The sequence below is a fragment of the Syngnathus floridae genome, chromosome 12 (assembly GCF_059516105.1).
Source record: "Syngnathus floridae isolate MCC-2025c chromosome 12, RoL_Sflo_1.0, whole genome shotgun sequence".
NCBI lineage: Eukaryota > Metazoa > Chordata > Actinopteri > Syngnathiformes > Syngnathidae > Syngnathus > Syngnathus floridae.
In genome coordinates this window covers 13,757,333-13,782,137 of record NC_142424.1, presented here as the reverse complement: position 1 = coordinate 13,782,137, position 24,805 = coordinate 13,757,333, and the positions used below count along the sequence as shown (strand labels likewise).

At 44.3% G+C, this 24,805-nt stretch overlaps 1 protein-coding gene across 6 annotated transcripts in view; it reads right to left on the bottom strand.

Annotated features, from left to right (window-relative positions):
• Positions 1–24,805, bottom strand: part of mvb12ba (multivesicular body subunit 12Ba) — a 97,964-nt gene that overhangs the window by 27,557 nt on the left and 45,602 nt on the right. For all 6 annotated transcript variants that reach the window (XM_088392570.1, XM_088392569.1, XM_088392568.1 and 3 more), the window contains 3 exons: positions 22,286–22,393; positions 21,098–21,194; positions 8,754–8,883 (listed from right to left, as the gene is read on the bottom strand). In XM_088392570.1, coding sequence (XP_088248696.1) covers positions 8,754–8,883; positions 21,098–21,194; positions 22,286–22,393 — 335 coding nt within the window. The remainder of the gene's footprint in view (positions 1–8,753; positions 8,884–21,097; positions 21,195–22,285; positions 22,394–24,805) is intronic.

Below are 24,805 nucleotides of genomic sequence, written 5' to 3'. Positions count from 1 at the left end.
ACATTAAATGAAAGAAACCTGTATTATTCAAGGCACCATCAGTAACCTATATTTTCTATTTTAGCAAAAGTGAGCTAAATTTACTTCAAAGAAAAAAATAATAGCAATTTTCTATCATCCACTCAACTGAAATATTTTTAAAATATAATTGGATTGAAATACAATAAAATAAAGTGCAGAAATCTGTTAATCAAAAACAACACTTTCCTCAAGGATAAGTAACATGCAGTGAAAAAAAATATTAAACTTTAACTTTTAAACTTGAACTGAGTAAAAACACAAACTTTAATCAGACAGTGTTTGATGAAATCCCCCTCCGTAAATGGCCGGGCTAATTTCGCGATCTCTTCTGCCAAAATAAAACTGGCCTTGACAGCAGCCTAGCCTTGTGTTTTGGCTTTTTAGAACAGAGGCTGTCGAGATTTGAGGCCTCGTTTTAATTCCTCGGCCTTCTGTAGCCTTTGTTCCATGTCTATATTCTTGTTTTTGTCCGCGTGTTTCGTTTCATAATGTCTTCTTAATCAGGCGGAAAAAGCCCCCACCAGACTCCTGAACTCCTCCTCATTGTCATCCATAATACACCCCACAATGGCTGTGTCATCCGCATACTTCTGTATGTGACACAGCTCAGAGTTGTAACTGGTCCACAGCGTATAGGGTGAAGAATACAGGGGCCAGAACCGTGTCCCTTGGGGCAGAGCTGCTGACCACAGTGTCAGAGATGCTGTCTCTCAGCCTGACGTACTGCGGCCTGCCTGTGAGATAGTCAGAGACCCATTCCACCAAGCAAGGGGTCCACTCCCATCCCATTCAGTTTTTCTTACCAAGCAGGCCAGGGGGTGGGGCTAAAAGGCACTCGAGAAGTCCAGGAAGAGGATCCTTGCCGTGGCCCTTGTCCATGTGGGAGTGGACTCGGTGCAGCAAGTAGAGGGCGGCACCATAACCGCCACACCTGGCTGGTACACAAACTGCAGGAGATCCTGGGCATGTTGCACTTGAGGTCTGAGAAGATTGAGGAAGATTCTCTCCAACGTCTTCATCAGGTGCTAAGTAAGCACCTTTGGACGGAAGTCACTAGGTAATTTTTTTAGAGACCGGTGTGATGCAAGACCTCTTCCACAAGGTAGACATTCTCCCTAGTCACAGGCTGACGTTGAAGACCCATTGCAGTGGCTCCCACAGTTTTGCAGCGCAGGTTTTAGGCTGTCTTGGACACACCTCATCCGGGCCTGCTGCCTTCCTGGAATGAAGTTTCCTCAGCTGTCCTCTGACCTGGTCAGCAGTGATGTGTGACAAGGGATATGCCAAGATGGGCTGATGATGGGGAGGCTGTGTTGTCCGGAGGAGATGAGTTGTTGGGGGGAAGGGGAGATGGTCGTGGCAGAGGCGGGAGAGTCAAGGGCAGGTCAAACCTGTTAAAAACTATATTAAGTTCATTTGCCTGCTCCATGGACACGTCAACGTCCCTGGACTTAATGTTGTAGCCCGTCATGGTCCTCACATCGTCCCAGACGGCTTTCATGTCATTGTCCATCAGCTTCTGTTCCACCTTTCTCCTGTAGGCGTCTTTGGCCACCCTCCCACAGTTTTTTACCTCCCACTGCAATACCTTCATGGCCTCCATATCCCTGTTCCTGAAGGCAGCCTTCTTCCTGTTCAGGACAGCCTTTCCTTCCCGCGTCACCCAGTGCTTATTATTTGGATATTAGAGGACTGTCACAACAGAAGAGACCACGTCAGTGCAGAAGTTCAAACAGTCCGTCAGAAAGTGTCAGCGACTCAATGTCCTCACCTTGCGGATCAAGCAGCACATTCCAGTCAGTTGAGTCAAAGCAGTCAGTCAGTCCACTTTCTATCGCAAGGGAACACCTCCTGATGGTGTAGGTTATAACCAGTTGCTTTCGGACTCGTGGAGCATACTTAGGCTGCAGGTGAACCAGGTCGTGGTGCGACTTCCTCATTTGGGGTTACATTAGCTTACAGGAGGTCAATAGTCCTGTTGTTTCTCGTAGGACAGTCAAGAGCCTGATGAAAAACGGGCAAAGTATCGTCCAAGGGAGAATGGCGTGTCTGAAGCCTGGCCGCGACATTGTGAATATGCATGTGCACATGCAACAGCTGTGTCTGCGCTTAGGGGGATGTAAACACAGATGGCGATCACGTGACTCAGCTCGTTCAGCTGATAATATGGCCTCAAGCTAACAGCTCGAGGTCCCGGCAGCACATCACAGTCCTTACTGAGACATGTCCAGAGTTACACCAACGCTGGTTCACAAATATGATCAGACCCCCACCTTTCTGCTTGTCACTAGCTTTAGCTCTCACCGTAGTGAATCCCCACAGGTCCATGTTAGCATACGGTATGAGGCGATTCAACCACGTTTCTGTAACAATAAAAAGCTGCATTCCCGATAAACCCGCTGGTTGGTCAGTGCAGACAGCTCGTCAATCTTAATAGACAGCGAGTTCATATTACCCACAATTATGGAGGGAATCAATGATTTATCGTGTCTCTGATTCTGTTAGGCTAGCCTTAAGCTTAGAAATGAAAATTGCAACAGTATACTGACTTTTATCAAAGGAAGTGAACACATCATTAGTGAACTTCAGGAGGGCTGTGGTCAGTGTTCCCTCTAAGCTGCACAGCTGCGTAATTGCGCACTGCTCGTGCAGTCTCTGCGCACAAGAAAATTCATGTTGCACACAAAATAATTCATCATAAACTGATTGAGTAATATCTAATGTTTGACGTAATCTAATCTAATCTAATCTAATCTAATCTAATCTAATTAAGTGGACGAATGATTTTCTTTCTGTGCCTTTTTGTAGTGTAAATCAGTGATTGAAAGGTGTTCAGTCAATGATATGATATGGTTCACCAACGCTATTTAGCCAATCATAGCATTGACAGTGCCTGAAAATGTGTTGTGCCCATCCATGCCGTGCAGGTTAGCTAGCTAACTGTGCGGCGGAGCCAAGAGATGCAAATGCTAAGTTAGCTAACCCCTATTCATGGCAAAACGAATGAGAAGCGACACATCCACACGCCAAGCCAAAGTAAATAAGAGATGCGGCGGTTCTTTTAAGATGGAATGGTTGTCGGTGTGTGTACAAATAACAGAGCAAACAGTGAAACTGGGTGTGATTTTCTCTTTTTTGAGTGAGAATGGTCTACTATGCAAAACATGCAGTGAAGCCAAAGTGGCGGGCGAGTTTACGGAGGGAAAAATATGGACTGAATGGAAGTTTGGCTACCTCAAGTGTCACATTCAGCAGAAATGTCATTTGAAAGCTGTTGTAATTGTACAAAGATGGGACAGGGGATCCCTACATTATTGCGGGAGAGCGCAAAAGACCGACAGAAAAGGAATGAGCTGCCACACAAAGCAAAATCCGACCTGGAGCAAGTTACATTTCTCATTGACAATATTTCATTCACGCATTCATTCATTCATTCATTCATTCATTCATTCATTCATTCATTCATTCATTTGTTTATTTATTTCATCTAGTGTTGCACACAGTGGTCCACAGTGTGTACAGGGAGCTTGTTTGTTTGCACAGACACTTGAAAACTTAGAGGCAACTTTGGCTGTGGTAGTGGAAAAAGTTGGCCTGAATTGAAACTGGAATGGAAATAGAATATTAAATAAATTCATGTAATGAAAAAATATTTTTTTTTTGCAATAGAGCAAATAATGTGAATGGGGCAATAGCTATTTAAATAAGAGGAGTAACTTCCTTTAAAGAGGAGTAACCGAGCACATTTTCAAATCATTGGAATGGAACTGGTGGACAGAGACAAATTGAAAAAATCAGCAAGAGGATAGATCAAAACATAAGCAGCAAGTCTAATAAATTTAACTTCAAGACCATCTGGACCAGAACTAGTATTTTATTTCAATTGCTGTAGAGCAAGAAAAATGTCATTGGGCAAAAACCTTTAAAGGAAAATGAATGATCTCAGATGGAACTATAAGTGGAGCAGGCAGTCCAATAAGAGTCAAAGTGATAGGAACTACAGATAGAAAGGAAATGCTAATTAAAAGCATGAGAAACCAGTAATGGATCAGGATGAATGATCTGTGATGGAACTACCGGGCTCGCGGACCTGCTTGGAGCCTATCCCAGCAGCCATCGGTTAGTAGGCGTGGGATACCCTGAAACGATTGGCCATTACCTCTTAGGGAGACCCAGTTTCTCACACTGGGCCCTACATGACATTGCAAAATGTGTTGGTAGTCCTCAGACTTCATAATGCCATGCACACAGTCAAGCAGTCCAGTGCCAGTGGAAGCGAAGCAACCCCAAAACATCAGGGAACATCCGCCGTGCTTATCTGTAGGGACCGTGTTCTTTTCTTTGAAGGATTCATTTTTCTTCTGTAGACTCTGTGTTGATGCCTTTTCCCAAAAAGCTCCATTTTTGTCACATCTGACCAGAGAACATTCTTCCAAAACGTTGTTGCCTCTCTCAGGTAAGTTTTGGCAAACTTCACCCTGAGTTTTTTATTAAGTGTGAGTTAGTGATTGCTGCCACCTCTTTTGTGCTATAGGTAAGTAACAGGTACTGTTAAGTACACAAATGAGAGAAGCATCACATTCAACACCATCACTCCCGATATCCTCCACCAGTAGCTCATCCAGCTCGCGGTGCCTGCCTCCACCTGTCAGTGGATCACCAGCTTCCTGACCAACAGGAGACAGCAGGTGAGGCTGGGGACCATCACATCCAACACCCGGACCACCAGCACTGGCGCCCCACAGGGGTGTGTACTCTCCCCATTGCTCTTCTCTCTCTACACCAACGATTGCTCCTCAGGCGACTCTTCTGTGAAGCTCCTGAAGTATGCGGACAATACCACTCTCATCGGGACAGTGACGAGACAGTGTACAGGCAGGAGGTGGAGCGGTTGGTCCACTGGTGCAGCCAAAACCACCTGGAGCTGAACCCGTTCAAGACCGCCGAGATGACAATGGACTTCAGGAGAGACCCCTCACAACTTCCACCCCTCACCATCCTCAGTAATGCTTTTCCCACCACAGACACCTTCAAGTTCCTGGGATCCACAATCTCCCGGGACCTGAAATGGACCGGTCACATAGACTGTCTGGAAGAAGGCCCAGCAGAGGTTGTATTTTCTGAGACAGCTCAGGAAGTTCAACCTGCCACAGGAGCTGCTGAAGACCTTCTACACTGCCATCATCCAGTCTATCCTCTGCACCGCCATCACTGTCTGGTTTGGATCGGCCACCAAACAACACAAGAACAGACTGCAACGGACAGTCTGTTGAAAAGATAATCGGGTCCAACCTCCCACCTATCCAAGACTTGTACCTGTCCAGGACCAGTAAACATGCAAGTAACATCTCCGCAGACTGTTCTCACCCAGGACACAGTCTGTTTAAACTCCTCCCCTCCAGATGGCGTTACAGAGCGCTGTACACCAAAACCAGCAGACGAAGACACAGCTTCTTCCCCCAGACTGTCGCTCTGATAAACTCACACCACTCATAGAGACTTAGAGACATAACTGTGCAATAACATCCCGCTCTCGCCACTTCAATGTTGTTAGTTACCTGAATGTTGCCAGTCACTTAAATGTTGTACAGAGGCTGAGATCAACCGGAGTCAAACTCCATGTTTGGCATGCACAAACTTAACAAAGCTGATTCTGATGATTTTTCAAAGGGTGCCAATACTTTTGTCGACCCCCTGTTTTATGTTTGGTGTAGACTTATATCCAATTTGACTTTTGGTTGCACTTCAAAATATTTCACAGGTCCATATGATGATATATAAATTACATATTGAATAACTATTATATAAGCAATAATATCATCAAACCATCTGTGTCACTCCAAATCATTAAATCCATCGATCGTCCTTTATGTCAACAATCGCCGGGTGCGCGCCGCTGATGGCGGTTGGACTTCAAAATATTCCACCGGCCCATATAACGATATACAAATGATATATCAAATTATTATACAAGCAAGAATATTATCAAACCATCTGTGTCACTCCAAATCATTAAAAACATAGATCGTCCTTTATGTCAACAACGCCAGCCGGGTGCGCGCCGCTGACGGCGGTTGCACTTCAAATTATTCCACAGACCCATATAGCGATATATATATTATATATCAAATAACTATCATATAAGCAATATTATTATCAAACCATCTGTGTCACTCCAAATCATTAAATCCATCGATTGTCCTTTATGTCAACGATGCCGGCCGGGTGCGCGCCGCTGACACGGTTGCACTTCAAAGTATTCCACAGGCCCATATAACGATATATAGATTATATGTTAAATAACTATTATATAAACAATAATATTATCAAATCATCTGTGTCACTCCAAATCATTAAATCCATCGATTGTCCTTTATGTCAACGATGCCGGCCGGGTGCGCGCCGCTGACGGCGGTTGCACTTCAAAATATTCCACAGGCCCATATAACAATATGTAAAGTATATATCAAATTCCTATTATATAAACAACAATATTATCAAACCATCTGTTCAGTTTTCTCTGTTTTCTATTACTGTAGTTACCGGACTATAAGGCGCACCTAAAAACCTAAAATTTTCTCAAAAGCCGATATAGTCTTTCTTATAGTCCGCTGCGCCTTATATATGGCTCAATTGATGAATTTGTTGATCCATACTGGTTGTACACAGCGCTCTGCCAAAATGTTTCAGTACGTTTTAATACGAGTAGTAAATTAAAAGATCGCATCGCTTCCCAGCATTATGGCAACCGTGGTCAGGGGGTGTCACTGAATAGCTGTTGTACCCGTGAGGCTATTTCGTTTCAAAATAGGCTGCTCCGTTAATGTTTCGAGTAAAAGTACGGATCAATATGGAAGGGAAACATAGGTAAGGAGTACCAATGTGTTAGATCAAACTTTAGTCAGTTCCGATCATTTTATAGGAGATCGTTTGAGAAACGTGATTGTTTACACTTTGCTGAGGCTCATGGGAGTCTGCGAGCTGAGGCTCATGGGAGTTTGCAGGTGGCTAATGCTATAATGATAGCTGCTATACGCACGAGGCTATTTCATGTCAAAATAGGCTGCTCTGTTAATGTTTCGAGTAAATTTACAGATCGATATGGAAGGGAAACATAGGTAAGCAGTACCAATGTGTTAGATCGAACTTTAGTCAGTTCTGATCATTTGAGAAACGCAATTGTTTACAGAGGGCTCATTGGTTATTGGCTAGTGGATGCATACCGCAACCTGAGTCAACCTCAGTTTGTTGCAGTATAGCTTCTATTTTATGCGCCTTTTACTCCGGTGCGCCCTATATTTGAAATAATTTCTAAAATAAAAAAATCAATGAGGGTGCACCTTATAATCTAGTGGGCCTTTTGGTGCGAAAAATACGATATTGATTACATCACATCCGTTGGGGCGGCACTTTCAAACAAGATAATGGCTGTGGTCAAATGGTTTTGCAAATCCGCGATCTTTATTACTCCGCAGGACTTGTGTAGTCCAAACAACTCGAGGATGCCGAAGTGGAGAGGTCAAAATGTTATGTTGTTGGATGCATCAATTCACACAAGTCATTGCACCGTCCCCCTGCATCAGAACCTCAAAGAAGTGCCTGGTCAAATATCAATTTTCAAGCAGTTTTCCCACGTATGTGGGCAGAGTCTTGCTTTTTCAAGGACGAGTGTTTCACTATAGAGAAGAATTTGCCGAAAAGCTTAGTTTTGTTTAAGGTTCAGTTCCTTCAATCTATGGAAACGACGGATACAGTAAAGCGGTAAGCTTCAGGTGACATAAAAATAATTAACTGTATTTCACTTTAATAATACTGCGTGTCTATGCACTCGTTTTCATAACATTAGCGTCAGTCTTTCTGCTAATTTTAGAGCTGTGCGTTCTGTTTTCACTTCTTATGGGTGTATTTTGAGTAGTTGTATCAGATGAATTGCATCGAAGGTGCTGTATTATTCTTGGGGAACACAATAATGTGTTAAATGCAGTTGTTAGCTTCTCGCTAATGCTAGCATTCGCCTACTGGTGAACTTGACTGCAGTGCTTGTTTACAAGACGTGTTCATAAACATTATGAGGGGATTTATTTTGTTACGTGTTATGTATGTATGGACAAGTCTTCTGCCGTTAAAATCTTTTAATCAATCAAGAAGTTTGCAGAGGAAGTAAATGCTACCTCGGCTAAAAAACTACGAATATGTCGACCGGAAAGGGAGGCGCACATCTTGCAGCCTGGAAAGGTTGGGGTGTGTAGTATCCCATTTGCATTTGAACAGTTTCTTCAGACATGGACATGTACTGACTTAAGCAGGTGGACACGTCTGGCACTCCAGGATTTGAGCGACGTAGTGTGTTACTGATGGTAGTCTTTGTGACTTTGGTGACTAGGTCCCACTGTATGGTTCTGGGATTTTTGTTCATCGTTCTTGTTATCATTTGGACACCACGGGGTGAGATCTTGCGTGGAGCCCCAGATCGAGGCCATTTCAAATAAGTTTACTGAAATTGATGGAGATTAAACTCTGCATCATAATGTGTGTCACTGTGGTTTGGACAGATATGAATAAATGTCTAAATGTCTAATAAATGTAAAATGTTAAATTGTTTGTAACCCTACTTTTGGCCCACTTCATACGCATATCGATTTTTGGGAGTGTTGGTGGGGAAATATTTTGCATGCATTGATGACAATTGCAATAGAAACAATATTGGGGAAAAAAACAATGCAGAGACAAACCCAATGAAGGTGTATTGTGGGGGAGCCTGCTTTGATCTTCCCAGGATACGAATATCACAGATGGCTGCCTCTGTAGAGTCTCTTGGAATAAACTTGATACAGAGTCGCCTCTTCCTGAATGCCTGTTCCTCTACACAATAAAAAACACCAAAACAACCAAGCGTTACAGACCATATTGATTTTCATGTTTTCTAAAATAAAACAAAGACCACTTAGTCAAAGGTCAAGTCGCATCTACATTTGACTAGTTGCTACGCCACTCTAAGCAATTCTTAAATCAAAACTTGCTGTGATAAATGCCAGTTTTAACCCTAGTCCGGTTTCCAAACTTCCATCATGTCTTTCATTTATGAAGGTCACAAATATGAGAGTCAAATCAGGTGTTTCTCAAACGACACAAGAAGATGACAAGGCGAGACAGCCGAACTCATAATTAATGATGAAAAATGTAGGGGCCTGAGTAGAGCTGGGCAATCAGTCAAAATGTAATCACGATTCTTATTTTTCTTATTTTATTTTTCAATCTTTGTTAGGTTCAGATTCAGCAAAAGGATCAGCAGACAAAACCAGTGAGACAGAATGTTGAGTCTTTTCTCGCGAGGAGTGCAAACAGACTTACATCAATCCAAAATACACTCAAGGTCTTGTTTACACTCCTCTCTTTTTATTTAGGAATGCCCTACCTACAATGTGAGACTAGCCCCTGATAGGTGGGGGGGAAAGCGTGGGCTTTGTCTCATGAGTGAAGAAACGAGATTCTATGTGAAACTAGAAGTCGCGGACAGGATCCCATGAGAAACGAAAAGTGAATGTTGTGGGAAACAAAGTAGTCATGTGAAAAGAGTGCATAGACAAAATGACATGTGCAGACATCAACAACTTTCTTGGATTCCCAGATGTGTAGAAGGTCAGGAAGCTCCAGACAGCATCGTTTGACTTGTTGTGGACTGGGTGATGTCTGCAAGAAGAAACAGCAAGCATTCTGCGCAATAACTTTATTAATAAGTACTCATTAGGGAACGCATGATAACACATATATATACAATTTATCTAACAATTCCCCCCTGTTTTATCATAAGTTCCCGGAGAACAACCCATCACCCATATGGCCACTTCAAAAAGATTTTCAGCCGAGGGATCACATTTCGCAAGAACTAACTTACACTTGGGAGGAAATTGAGTCTTAATCGTCAAAGCCAGAGTCACGAAACAAATCGGACAGGTTTACCACAATGGATTCGCTGACAGAGTCGTCACTTGAGAAAGAACTCCCGTCGATCGAAAGGTCATCCCTTTGGAGCAACGGAAAAGTCTCAGCTGGTGGAGAGATAGCAGTTGTAATTAGCTTATTAATTAAGGATCGGAGACAAGGAATGTAGCAACATCCACACAGGGTCAAAATGGCAGAGAAAACGGCAATGGAGACCAGGACCGAGGAAACCAGGGTGCAGTACTTTCCGAACACGTTCAACCAGTCGGTCCAAACCTCCGTGTTCACCCCACTGTGTTCCTTCATCCTCCCATTCAAGGTCCTCAGACCCTCAAGGGCCTGGGACAGGCTTCCGTCGGCTGCAGTATTATTTGGAATAAATGTGCAACATTGCTCACCAAACATGGCGCAGACACCGCCCTCTTTTGAGAGTAGCATGTCAAGGGCCATTCGATTCTGGAAAGCCATGAGGGAAGTAGCGGCCAGTTGGGAGTGGACCGCCTTGAAACCCGCCTCGGTCCAGTTTCCAAGCCTCTGCACGTTGTAGTGGATGTAGTTAATCCTGTCAACATTTTTGTTAAGAGTACACCACCAACACAGGGCGGATTCAAAACCAGCTGCTATCTGATTCACCAGCTTATACTCATCCGGTACTCCTCTAGGAACACCAATGGCGTCTATGTAAATTGGATTAGCTGCGCCCTGCCATTCGGCGTTTCGCTTCGTTCTCGGCCAGTATTCGGGCACTACGGACTTAGCAAAAGATGTTAGATCATAAGAGGACATTGGTATCAAATGAACAGGAAACGATAGGGTTACCAAAGCGCAAATTCCAGAACTGTTTAAAGGCAACCTATCATAAAGTTTGTTACTATTACACCAAAACCAAACCTCACTACGAGCAATGGGCAAAAAAGGGGCAGTGACATTGGTCATGGACTCACACCATAGAGGAGGTAGGGCGCCGAGCCTCTCACCGGTACCAGGTAATCTAATACATGTAAAATTACCCTTAGCTACATCGGACGAAAAAAGGGGTTTATATTTTGTCATAGAGGCAACAGGGTAAACCTTATCCCATTTAAAACAATCATGAGTGGGTGAAATGGACAGGCTTAACATTAAAGCAACAGCACACTTAGGACCTATATTCGCAGGTATGATTTTCAAAAGAGGTCTTGGACCCATGCATGCAACGCAACTGGCGCCAGCCATCTTTGCGGCCTGCTCAGCCACAAGAAGCCAGTTGTTAGTATGACCGCTTATCCCTGTGGAGGCCACAAAATAGCTGTCTACATCAGTGAGGAGCGTACTTGTGATTTTTGCTCCTGCTGACAGGGTGTATTTATTTGTAACGGGACGGTCTGCGACCGACATTGTTCTATTAAGGCAAATAGCAATAGGAAAGCGAGGATCGATTCCAGAGAACCAAGCCCACAGTTGAAAACCCCAACAAGAAGTGTTAAACAAGGTAGCATTTGGAGGACGAATATGACCATCAGGGAGTATAAGAGTCAAAAGGAGGCTTGTGCCCCGATTTATCAAAGTCACTCGTTTAGCAAAGAACACAGCCTCGTCACTGGAACCAGAGGGCCAATACCCTCGCATTTGTGTGGTGACAAGGGTGCCCCAGCCGGTGTTAACCGGGTGCCCAGTTAAATACCACCAATACCCGAGCCATCTATCTCCAGTAGTGGGGCGACCATTACGAAACCCTTTCAAACTTTTCAAAGGTAAAATAATAGAAGAAGATGTGTTAGGAGCCACAGTAAACATTAATGAGTTATTATAAGCCCAAGACAAAAGCCATGGTACACAGGTTGGAACACGGACGGCTCCTGGAACACAAACAACATGATCAAAAGGGGATTTAGTGTCGCGCTTATGTCTAGCAAGTTCTCCCCATGAGCCACATCGACTAGAATTTGCGTTAGCAGTCGCCTGAGAGAATAATGTTCGAGGCTCATGGTACTCTATCCCTCCAAATAAAATAACCCCCGAAAAAAACACAATGGTAACACAAACCAGCAAAAGCAACCAAAAACACATGGCAGACTTAGCGCAGGCCACAGCCTGATTAAAGCACTCACCAAATGACCCTCTAATGCTCATGTGTTTGGATCTCCTCAGAGTCAACACCCTGAGCTTCGGGTTGGTGTCTTGGAAATTGGCTTCTGCTAGCTTTCGTGTCAACCCTGGATCTTGGCACCAGGATCAGGCACTATTACCAGACTTTGCTCACCTTCCGTACTTAGGTTGGGTCTGCGGAGCTCACCTTTTTACAATAAGATAAATGCAGAAAACAAATAAATGCAGAAAAAACAACATTCTTTCCCTTCACATTTATGTAATTGGATATAAACCATATGTATTGTCTGAAACGGATACAATAGAGTCGGGAACTTTCCTCTCTGAGGTCTTAAATTGCCTCGTGAAAAAGCTGCAAAACCGTATGTCGTATAAATAGCTTCAACTTGTTTCACCATACCCCCTGTCGAGACATGGGTGACCCCATGACTCGAAATAGCAGCCCATTTGAACAAGTTACGAGGCAAGACAGGTTTGCCCAAAGGTCACACAAAAAGACCATCAGTGTTTTTAGTTGCACCCCGTTTTTCCCAAGAGTGTCGTTCCTGGGAGGGGCTCTGAGACTGCATGTCAAGCAACACATCAGGGGAGATGTGTGACATCGAATCATGATCAGCGAGAGACGAGAGGACATGGAGCAGGCCTTCTGCAGCGGCCTTAGCGGATTTGTCAGCAAAAGCATTACCAAGAGAAACAGGATCAGATCTTGCAGTGTGAGCAGCACATTTGCAAACCGCCACCTTTAAAGGTAGCTGGACAGCGTCCAAACGTTGAGTTAGTAATGTGGAATGGGTGACGGGCTTCGCTGTAGAAGTTATCATGCCACGGTTGCTCCACTGCTGAGCAAAAACGTGCACTGTAGCAAAAGCATACTGACTATCAATCCAGATAGTGACGGACTTGTTTGCAAACAATTTGCAGGCCCCAGTCAAAGCAATGAGCTCAGCGGCCTGTGCTGACATATAGGATGGCAGTTTAGCAGCCTCCAAGACTTCGTCGGCAGTAACAATGGCATACCCAGTAAGGGTCACACCAGATTCATTTTTCTTAGAAGACCCATCAACAAAACCCACATGACCATCTGGCAGAGGCGTATCTTCCAAATCAGGCCGAGCCTTTGCAATCTGTTGGGCAGCATCGACACAATCATGGAATCCGCCGTCGCCAGGAAGGGGAATGAGAGTGGCAGGATCGAGCGTTGTGCACCTTTCAACGGACAGATGCAGCTGAGACAGCAACGTAGCCATGCAAGAAAGATGACGTGCAGGCGACAGAAAAGTCACTCACTCACTCACTCACTCACTCACTCACTCACTCACTCACTCACTCACTCACTCACTCACTCACTCACTCAATCAATCTGACAATCAATTAATCAATCAATCAATCAATCAATCAATCAATCAATCAATCACACAGGTGTTAACTAATTTGTAATTATATTGCAAGCAATTCCTAATCCTACTTCACCTTTGTATAAGGCACAGGTGTCAAATTGTGCTTCATATTCATGTCATTACTCGAATTGCAAATTATCTTCCCTCTTAATAATGTTGTAAGTTTAAATATTAGACCAGTTCGTATTTGTCTGATTTGAAAGCGAGTTACTCGTCAGCTTGTTTTGCAACTCCCACAATATGAGGCGCTCACACATCTACTCGGGTATACCAGTCATACCAGCCCTCCAAAAGAAGCCATGACTACACCGCGGCCCGCGAACAAATGAGTTTGACACCCCTGGCACAAGGGATAGCCTTCTCATTGATCAATCGCGTATCTTAAATCATGCTTTTCCTACCTTGAAGCGACCATGTACTTCAAACCCAAACGGCACCATTTTATAGGGAAAAAATTTGTCGAATTTATTCGTTGTCGACATAATACTGGTCGCAAATTTGCATGTAGAGTATTTTTGAGTTGTTGATCATAGACATAAGTTGAACACTCTTTCTGGTCTGTGTCTAAAGTCTTCAAACAACTTATCTTGTTTTTGTTTAGTTCGGCCAATGTCTGTGTAATTTGCTCTACGTTGGAATTTTATTTTTATCCTGCCCAATAGTTGGTCAATTTGTATTTGTAATGGCACCCTGTTATATTCCAATGGACGGCCCTGGAGATCAAAAGGACTCTAGGTGCCTTTAATGCTTGCCCAATGTTTGGTTAAGGATGCCATGAAAACCTGTTGTACTTCATCACCTCTCAAATTATAGGAAGCAATGAGTTGTTTAATTTGGGGTACAAAGACGGAAAGGATGGTTCGCTTTGCCGTGCCACAATATCTGTCTTTGTAATTTGATCATTTTTCTCATCTTCATTCATCACATTCTTAGCTGCGATTCTTAAGCGAGCTCGCCCTGACAATGTGTCATCATCTTCCTGTCTGTGCAACAGCAAGTTCTTTTTTATCTTTTCTTTGTCTTCCTTATCTTTCAATTTTCCTCTCATCTGGGAAAATGAGAATGTAATTTTGCTTTTTAATTTTTAATTTTAAGTCTTGCAAAATTGCTATATCCTTACTTCACTGAGATAAACTGTTAAACATATCTTTAAACAAAACCAATCTATGCTCCTGCAGAGACTCTTCAAAATGGGACCCAAATGTCAGATTACAAATCAAACCTCCTCCTTCACTCTCACATTTTTTGATAGATCAGTCTACTTAGCTAGACACTGTCATATCATACTAAATAATGGCCTGCAAATTAAATATAGTGTTGTTGCTGTGGTCCCTCAAAACATGTGACTAGAATTCGGACAATTACTAACCCCCATCAATTGATAAATTATCTCCTCACTAAAGTCCTAGCCTGTTAACCTATCTGCATCAAGAAGACATTTGCAATGCAGGGGATTAGAGAATAATAATAACACCATTGATTTCTAATCATTAACCTAATTTTATCCAGTTCTACAATGTATGTTTTCTCTTACTCTCACATTTTTATGAGGGTTGGGCACTCTCCTCGTCGGATGAGTTTCTGCCCACAACCGTCATATTATTCTATAATTTCTAATTTTTACATTTAACAATGCAAATCTGATAAACCATTGTCTAGCACACCGTTTTCGTGCACCAATTTAACGCAATTCCAACCTTTATAACGAACTGATACACAAAGACAAACATACACAGAAACAAACACACGGGCCCACAACATAGACATGACAATCTTCCCAGCTGATAACAAGGGTGGGGGGAGCAACTGAAGTGCGGAGAGCCTCGCCACCGCCACGTCGCATAATGCAACCACCTCTGTCCAAAATATGCATTTGTCAAGATATTTTATATTTTCGGTGTCGACCCCTTGCATTTTAATTCATGTCGGCGTAGCGGCTTTTGTTTGCTATTTAATTTTCCCATGGTTTATTTCTCTAAATTTCGGAGTTGGCAATTCGAATGGCACCTACAATGTCCTAAAGCCAATTTAATTCACAGGACAGTGGTAAAATATTCAGTGGTAAGTCTCCTTTCCTCTGCTTCCACACAAAGCCACTGTCTACAATCCTGTTTTATATAAAGGAGAGCTCAAATGAGATCACTCTCAGTCAAACCATACACACACACACCCAATGCGCACTCTTATCTTCCCACAGGCAAGCAGGGGAGTCCGCCCTCCCGTGGAACTTAACAAAATCTAAACTCTTCAACCTTCCTATTGTGTAAGAAAAAACCCTATTTTTGCTTTTTCCCCAAAGCCGATATAAAACCTATCTTTTCACGGATAAAGAAGCCAAACCAGCTAAACCAGAGTTAAGAAAACACCACAGATGGCAGCAGAAAGCTAACACTAACACATTAGGAAGGTTAATTAGGAGGCCCACGACACCTCAGCGGAATTTAACTGCTCCAAATTACCTGTACTTCTCTAGAAAACAGATGGGTCCGCTTTCCCATGGAATTTAACTGACTTATCAGTCAGGGGACTCCAACATCCCAGCGGAATTTACTGTTTCTAATTGCACTTGATAGGGTCTAGAATTGTCAAGGTTTTAAGTGACCTCTTGTCACTGCACTTTCATTACTTCAACAGAATCAAGATCCGTACTCACAGTCTGCTGGGCCTTCTCCTCGGATGATCTCGTCAACCACTCCGGCGTCCAGCTGACTGATCGAGTCAGCCCCGTGAAAAGGGTTTCCTCTATATGCCTTGGCCAAGGACTTGTCCTGGGTCGAAAAGTCAGCTGGAATCCCGAAATAGGTCTATTGAGACCCCGGAACGAGCCCCCAAAAATCTGTTAGGTTCAGATTCAGCAAAAGGATCAGCAGACAAAACCAGTGAGACAGAATGTTGAGTCTTTTCTCGCGAGGAGTGCAAACAGACTTACATCAATCCAAAATACACTCAAGGTCTTGTTTACACTCCTCTCTTTTTATTTAGGAATGCCCTACCTACAATGTGAGACTAGCCCCTGATAGGTGGGGGGGAAAGCGTGGGCTTTGTCTCATGAGTGAAGAAACGAGATTCTATGTGAAACTAGAAGTCGCGGACAGGATCCCATGAGAAACGAAAAGTGAATGTTATGGGAAACAAAGTAGTCATGTGAAAAGAGTGCATAGACAAAATGACATGTGCAGACATCAACAACTTTCTTGGATTCCCAGATGTGTAGAAGGTCAGGAAGCTCCAGACAGCATCGTTTGACTTGTTGTGGACTGGGTGATGTCTGCAAGAAGAAACAGCAAGCATTCTGCGCAATAACTTTATTAATAAGTACTCATTAGGGAACGCATGATAACACATATATATACAATTTATCTAACAATCTTAAAAACATAATCAAAGAAAAATGACTCATGCGCTAAACAGCACAAGCTCCCGATGTAGTGAAATTACACTGAATGCACCAAGTTACTTGCACAGCAAGCGTGTCACAATATGTAAAGGAATGAGCAGTCTCTCTGCAGCTAAAGTGCCCTGTCACGCCCGTCTATTCTCTTTCACCAGTCACCAACATACACAAACACGACGTGTTTCGAGAGGCTTTATGTAAACTGAGTTAAGATCAGGGCATGTTGAGAATAATTGTCAACTTTCCCCATGTGAAGCCTGAAACTTGTCTGTGATTAAGGGCTATATAAATAAGGTTGACTTGTGGTTATATAGTCAATTGAAATTGGAAAGGGTCCATTTGACTTACATTTCCCCTGAAGTCCATATAACACCTCCGCCACCAATCCGAAAAGGAGGTGCTTTAATGACAACACTCGCTGAAGGAACACTTTCTTGCTGGCAGTCCAGTGCTCCGGGGGTTGTGGTGTGATCTGGGGCAAGCCGGCTTGTGGCTCAGTGAGGAGGCTCACCTCAGACTGTTGCCACGCAGCGGATGGTGTCGGAAGCTCGCGGCTCAGCGTGAGGGCTTGCTGTGGACGGCGTCGGAAGCCCGTGGCTCATCAAACAGGCTTGCCGTGGGCCCCGTGGGCCGCGTCAGCCGCGTTTGAATTGAATGGTGTGGACTGCGTCAGCCGTCAATTTCGGATAAATAACGGCAAGGCAACCCCCGGATGTCGGCTTGTTGGAAAGATTAGGAGCACCAAGCAAGCTGTGTGTGGCCGTTTGAAGCACCTTTTCCAAAAGGTGGCGGAGGTGCTAATTCATACGTGAAATTCAGGCAAAATGTAAATCAAATGAACCCTTAGCAATTTTTAAATACCATATTTTTGGGACTAAAAGTCGCTCCGGAGTATAGGTCGCATTAGCCATAAAATGCACAATAACGTGAAAAAAAACATATATAAATCACTCCGGAATATAAGTCGCATTTTGGGGGAGATTTATTCGACAAAATCCAACAGCATGAACAGACATGAACGAGCAACAACAGGCTAAACGATAGGTATGCTAACGTGACAAACACAAATGAAGAGCTGAGAACGGGCCTGACGTAACATTCAGAGTTATTGAAATAACTATTACATAAATAACACGTTTATAAAACCATCTGTGTCACTCCAATTTATTAAATCCATCGATCGTCCTTTATGTCAACAATGCCGACCGGGTGCGCACTGCTGACGGCGCTTGGACTTCAAAATATTCCACAGGCCCATATAACGAGATATAAATTATATATCAAATAGCTATTATATAAGCAGCAATATTATCAAACCATCTGTGTCACTCCAAATCATTAAATCCATCGATCAAATTCCTCGTCCTTTGTCAACAACGCCGCGCGTGCGCCCTGACGTCAGCCTCGTTATTCCACAGATCTAGTATATAACTATATTGTAGCGTTAACCAAGTACAAGGAAAGACAAGGGTTTGGTAAACGGCTCTTTATTTAACAAAACGAGTTCAACGAGCCAACAACTACTGAACAGTAACGATAAAAACATACAAGTTGCTTCACGAAATAAAATATATCAAATAACTATAACATAAATAGTTCACCGCCACACGGCCCCACACGGCGTGGACTTCCAGGCGTGTGGCGGCGTGGACTTCCATCCCCGGAGGTGGCACTTCCAGCCACGGAGGTGGAAGAGAGCTCCATAGAATAGGACCGGGCGTGCGTAAAAGCCATGTCCGAGCCCCATCCACCATCCCCGGACAGCCACCCGGCCGAGCGCCGGCCCCCGACTTCCATCCACGGAGGTAAAAGAGAGCTCCGTAGAGTAGAACCGGGCGTGCGTAGAAGCCATAATAGTTTTTCAAACCTTCTGTGTCACTCCAAATCATTAAATCCTTCAAACTCTTCGTCCTCCGTGTCACTTACTAAGTCGCTAATGATGCCGGTAGTACGTGGGGCCCTTCGTCATCTTTGTCATCCCGTGATCGAATCTTTGTCCTTTATGTAAACAACTGCCGCGCCGCGACGCTGACATCACTTGAAATTCAAATTACAATAATCCCTTGCTACATCGCGGTTGGTATATCGCGATTTCACTTTTTTTTTTGTTTTTAAATTTGTGAAAAAATTCACATGTAAGTCACGCCTCAGTATAAGTCGCCCCCCGACACCAAACTATGAAAAGAAACGCCACTTATAGTCCGAAAAATACGGTAAACTGGGCTTGTTAGTAAGAAATGAACAATCTTCGCTTTATTGTCCCTCTAAAATTAATAATAATTACCGTATTGTCGGACTATAAGTCGCGTTTTTTTCATACTTTGGGTGGGGCGGGTGACTTATACTCAGGAGCGACTTATATGTGAATTTTTTCACGAATTTTTACTTGATCATTAACACTTTACTTACTAGTATAGTTGATCACTTCACATGTTATTTTCACTTTAAACCGCATGAGGGTGCACTATGGCTGCGGAATAATTGGAGCCTCACTGACAATGAGTTCCTTCACTGACTTCCAAAGTCGGAAGATTTAATGATTTGGAGTGACACAGATTATTCGACAAACTTGTTATTTATGTTATAGTTATTTGATATATAGTTTATTTAGAGTAGCAACGTGTGTGTGTGTGGGGGAGGGGGCGCGGAACGAGCGATCCAGGGCGCTTGCGTGTGTTGGCTCACATGTTGAGCTCTTGATTTGTGAAATAAAGAGCCGGTTATCAAACCCATGTCTTGCCTGTTACTTTAGTAATGCTACAACATACCGTAATTTTCGGACTATAAGTCGCGTTTTTTTTTTTCATAGTTTGGGTGGCATGAGCGACTTATACTCAGGAGCGATTTATGTTTTTTTTTTTCACAAATTTTTCTTGATCATTAACACATCACTTACAAGTATAGTTGACCACTTCACATGTTATTTTTAGTATAGTTGATCACCACATGCTTTTATATCTTTATCTTGAACATATTCAAAACATAAAAAATAGAGAAAAAATCAAATAAAGCAATTAACACTTTAAAGCGCCATATCCAAGTACACTGTCTGCTGTATGCACACTTGCTCCATTTTTGCTCCTCTTATATTTATTATGTAATTTGTTTAATTATTATTTATTCATCTCTCATATTTATTCATTGTTTATGCCTTCTTGTATTTTTGGTGTTGTTTGTATGCATATTGTGTAGTATGTCTTGTCATCGTGGGATAGTGGAAACGTAATTTCGATCTCTTTGTGTGTCTTGGCATATGAAGAAATTGACAATAAAGCAGACTTTGACTGATGAAACAACCAAATAAAACAAAAAAACTACATCTGAAAAAAAATATTTTCAGACGAAACTGGATGAGGGCGCTCTAAATGGGAAGGGCTTAAGAAAAATGGCACCAAAAAGAAACTCATATTTTGCAGGTAAACTTCAAGTTGTAAAATATGCAGCCGAAAACAGTAATCGAGCAGCAGAAAGAAAGCTTGGAGAACCGTGATGTACCAAAGCATTACTGTAATTTGAATTTCAAGTGACGTCAGTGGCGCGGCGTGGCGCGGCGGTTGTTTACATAAAGGACAAACGTACCCACGTACATAAATTACTCTAAAAAAACACAGTGCGCCTTATAACCCGGGTCGTTTTCTATATGGATCATTGGGTGAATTTGTTGAACCATAATGATTGTACACAGCGCTCTACCAAAATGTTTCAGTACGACTAGTAAATCACAAGGTCGCATTGCTTTCAGCATTATGGCAACCGTGGTCAGGGGTTTCTATAATAAAATATTCATTGAAGGTGCGCCAGAGCACCAGCTCAGTGGCCTAGTGGTAGAGTGTCCGTCCTGAGACTGGAAGGTTGTGGGTTCAAACCCTGGCCGGGTCATACCAAAGACTATAAAAATGGGACCCATTGCCTCCCTGCTTGGCACTCAGCATTAAGGGTTGGAATTGGGGGGTTAAATCACCAAATGATTCCCGGGCGTGGCACCGCTGCTGCCCACTGCTCCCTTCGGGGATGGGTTAAATGCAGAGACAAATTTTACCGCACCCAGTTGTGTGTGTGACAATCATTGGGACTTTAACTTTAATAATCCAGTGCGTCTTATAGTGCAGAAAATACTGTATATATTATAATTAATTATAATTGCATCCACTAATTACAATCTTAGTTGAGTTTCCCTTTTCAAATCCTTTTCGGTTGCATCGTGTATGTCTGTCCAGTCAGTTAACATTACTCACGACTTGAAGTGGTGACTTACGAGTGTCAACAGTCTCCTGGATTGGAATAAAGCCCACAGGCAGGGTGTCCTTTATATCGATCAGCTTCATGTCAACAAGAACATTACCTAAATGGCTCTGTAAGAACAAGAAAGGAATTGTGGGTGGAAACGAAAAGCGAAAGCCAGGTATTAGGTAATAGAGCAGATCTTAATTTTGTGAAGGCGGAGGATTTCACATATGTTCTTCTTATTCTTTATTTTTCTTTTTTATTCTGCCCATTTTTTAGGGCTCATAACAGAATAAAAACCAAGAAAACTGGAAATGTCAGTAAGGAGGGTTTTTAACTTGACATAGAATAACCAAATGAGCATCAAACAACCACCTTTGGTCTTCTTTTGAGAAACACACAGATTTGTTCATGTGCATCCCTTATCTTTTTTTGGTATGGCGCCGATGTGAGTGGCAGCCTCCCAGCAGTGTTCTCTCTTTTTCTCTTTATTTCCTTTTTTTCTCCTTTTTGTTTCTGTCTTTTTGTCCATTCGGAGATGCAGGTGCCTTCTACCGCACCTCGGTATCGGTTCGGATCGGATATTGTTTTTCCCTGGGACCGGGATGGCTGGCACATCGGTCGAGATCGGTGTAACTCTACGACGGCTTCCTGCTTATCCGGCCGGTGCTGACCAGGTCCCTCGCCTTAGCCTTGCAGCTGCGACCCCTGTGGGGAGTCCGCTCCCTCGTGCTAGACGGAACCAACGACCTTCAACATGCTAGCCCCGTGGTGACCATCCGCACGTGCCCCGACTGGGTGCCCAGGCCGCTGCTCACGTTTGCCTGCTTTGTGATGTTTTCACCGATTCACGACCATGGTCCATTGGGCGCCATTGAACTGGACTGCCCTTACACCTGTCTATGGACCCCGTGGAGGCTATTTTGTGTGTTTTGGGGTGTTCTGTGATATTGAGGGGTGCTGGTTGGCCGCTGTTACTTTTTTTCCTTTGTCTTTTTGCTTGCTTTGATGGCTTTTATCTTTCGCACCTTCTGGCTTTCTTTGTGGCACCGTTGTGTGGCAGCCTTATGAGAACCTATTGAGTTGCGCTCATGCCATTTTGTATACCCGCTCTGTGGTATGGATACTGCTGGGGCCTGAATTTCCCCACCCCCGGGATCAATAAATGTTCAATCAATCGATGAGTTTCATGCACAGATAGCAGGATTAGTACATTTACATTTTCTTTTGAGAATACCCTGGTGAAGCACAGGTATCGGGTCACCTTGGACTTGAAAAGTCCATCTTTCCACAGATCAGCATCCAGACCATCAGATGTTGTTGAAACCTAGAGTCAACAGAATAGTCACTGATTAGCATGGTTAGGAATTAGGGCTGTCAAGATTAGTTGACTTAGATCAAAATCTAGTATCTAATTTTATTTACTGTTTTCTCGAAACTGCCTTATCTCCCTTTCTTCCTCTGGCTGTATGCCTGTCTGAAATGCACATGCCCAGTAGTGGTAATTCTGGTGATTCATAACAGATAATTCAGTGTCATGGCTAACCAACATTAGCGCGAGCAACAGAGTACAAAAGTTCGGGCAGATTTCACCAGGAATACTTTATAAGATGCAAACCTTCCTTTCATGGTAACATGGCGGTGGAGAACAGGCATCTAAAAAGGAAGCACGTTGTGACTGATGCCTTATTTAATTTCTGACATAGTAACAGTCGTGTCTGGAGGCTAGCTGTAGTTAGTAGACATGCAGGCTACCATGGTAGCATGTGTTTGATGGAACTCTTCAAAGTCATGTACTGGTATGCGAATATATTGTAGCATTTGCTGTGGAATACAGAGGCATCAGTTAGTGAATTCACGTTTATTAACAACCAAAACAGTTTTTGTGTGCTCATGCTGGGTTTACACCTAACGATTTTCACTGTCTCAGACTAAAAGCCAAATTTTTTTTTTTTTTTTTTTTAGAGTTTTTGTGGAGTCTCCTGGAAGTGATGATATTATGGCAGAAGTGAGGATCACATTTATTCCATGACTGCGCCAACAACTGTAGCAAGTCTTCAAAGCAACAAAGCCAACATGACGCAACAAAGGCCTCACATACAACTCAATCACGAACTGCTGGCCTGCTGGTGAGAGGCCTGGTCCTGAGGTGTGCCATAATATAAAATAATTCTGAAATTGATTATAAATCATTAAAATATGTACATGTATTTATATTTATTTGTATATGTATTATATACGTACATTTGGGTAGGGGTCACCTAACCCAAATGAACGTATATAACCATCTCACCAGCAGGGCGAGGGTCACCTGTCAGGACTCATCCCCAATCGTGTCATAGTTCTGTTCGTGTGTCTGTGTGCTCGCCCCTCCCCTCCTGTGTGCCCATGATCAGTGTGATTATTCCCACCTGCCTCTCGTTACCTGTCGTGTATATAAGTCCTGTCTGCCCCTCACTCCCTGTCGGATCGTCGATGTCGTCCCGTTTGCTGTCCTTGTGGTTCCTGTCTGTTTCGAGTCTGTTTTTGTTTGCCATCCCTGTCGGTCAGTCTGTCATGTTATTAGTTTGCCAGTTCTCATCTGTTTCCCTCGATGCCTCCTTCCGCTTCCCTTTTCCCTCAATAAACCCTGGTCCAAGCTGCACTTGGTCGCCCTGCTCCATGCTCCACCCCTGAACCTGACAGAGCGTCCGACCATCACAGCGACCAGCACTTGGACCCCCCTCCTCCATCAGATCCTGCTGCGATGCCCAATCCACGACCACCAATCCGTGCATGTTCCAGCGCCATGGGCTTCGCGGCAGCGTTGGGACTCTGCTGCCGGAACGCTGGACCCGTGGCCACTATCGGACTTTGTTCCGGCAACGCCGGACCCGCGGCAGCCATCAGAGTGCTTCTGGCACCAGCGGCTTTGCGGCCGCGATCGGACTCTGTTGCCGCGATGCCGGACCTGCGGCCGCCATCGGAGTGCTTCTGGCACCAGCGGCTTCGCGGCCGCAATCGGACTTCACTGCAGCGACGCCGGACCCGCGGCCGCAATCGGAGTGCCTCCCTGTGCCATCAGACTCGCGACCGCCAACGGGCTCCACCCCAGCGTCACCGGACCCGCGGCATTGCCGGGCCTCGTGCCAACAATGTCGGACCCACGATCATCACAGACCCTGCCCCCAATGCTGAAACACTGACTCCTGCTGCTACGTGCAGCTCTGGCTTCCTGTATGCCGCCGTGCGTGTGGCTGTGACTGTTGCCGCTGCACGCGGTTCAGACTCTCCGTTTGCCGCAGAGTGTGGTTCTGTTTCCCCAAGTCGCCGCCCGAATGCGGTTTGGTTCCCCAAGTCGCCGCCCGTGTGTGGTTCGGTTCCCCAAGTCGCCGCCCGTGTGCGGTTCGGTTCCCCAAGTCGCCGCCCGAGTGCGGTTCTGTCCCGCAAGTCGCCGCCAGAGCGCGGTTCTGTCCCCCAAGTCGCCGCCCGAGCGCGGTTCGGTTCCCCAAGTCGCCGCCCGAGTGCGGTTAGGTTCCCCTAGTTGCCACCCTAGTGCGGTTCGGTTCCCCAAGTCGCCGCCCGTGTGCGGTTCGGTTCCCCAAGTCGCCGCCCGAGTGCGGTTCGGTTCCCCAAGTCGCCGCCCGTGTGCGGATCGGTTCCCCAAGTTGCCGCCCGAGTGCGGTTCTGTCCCCCAAGTCGCCGCCCGAGTGCGGTTCTGTCCCCCAAGTTGCCACCCGTGTGCGGTTCGGTTCCCCAA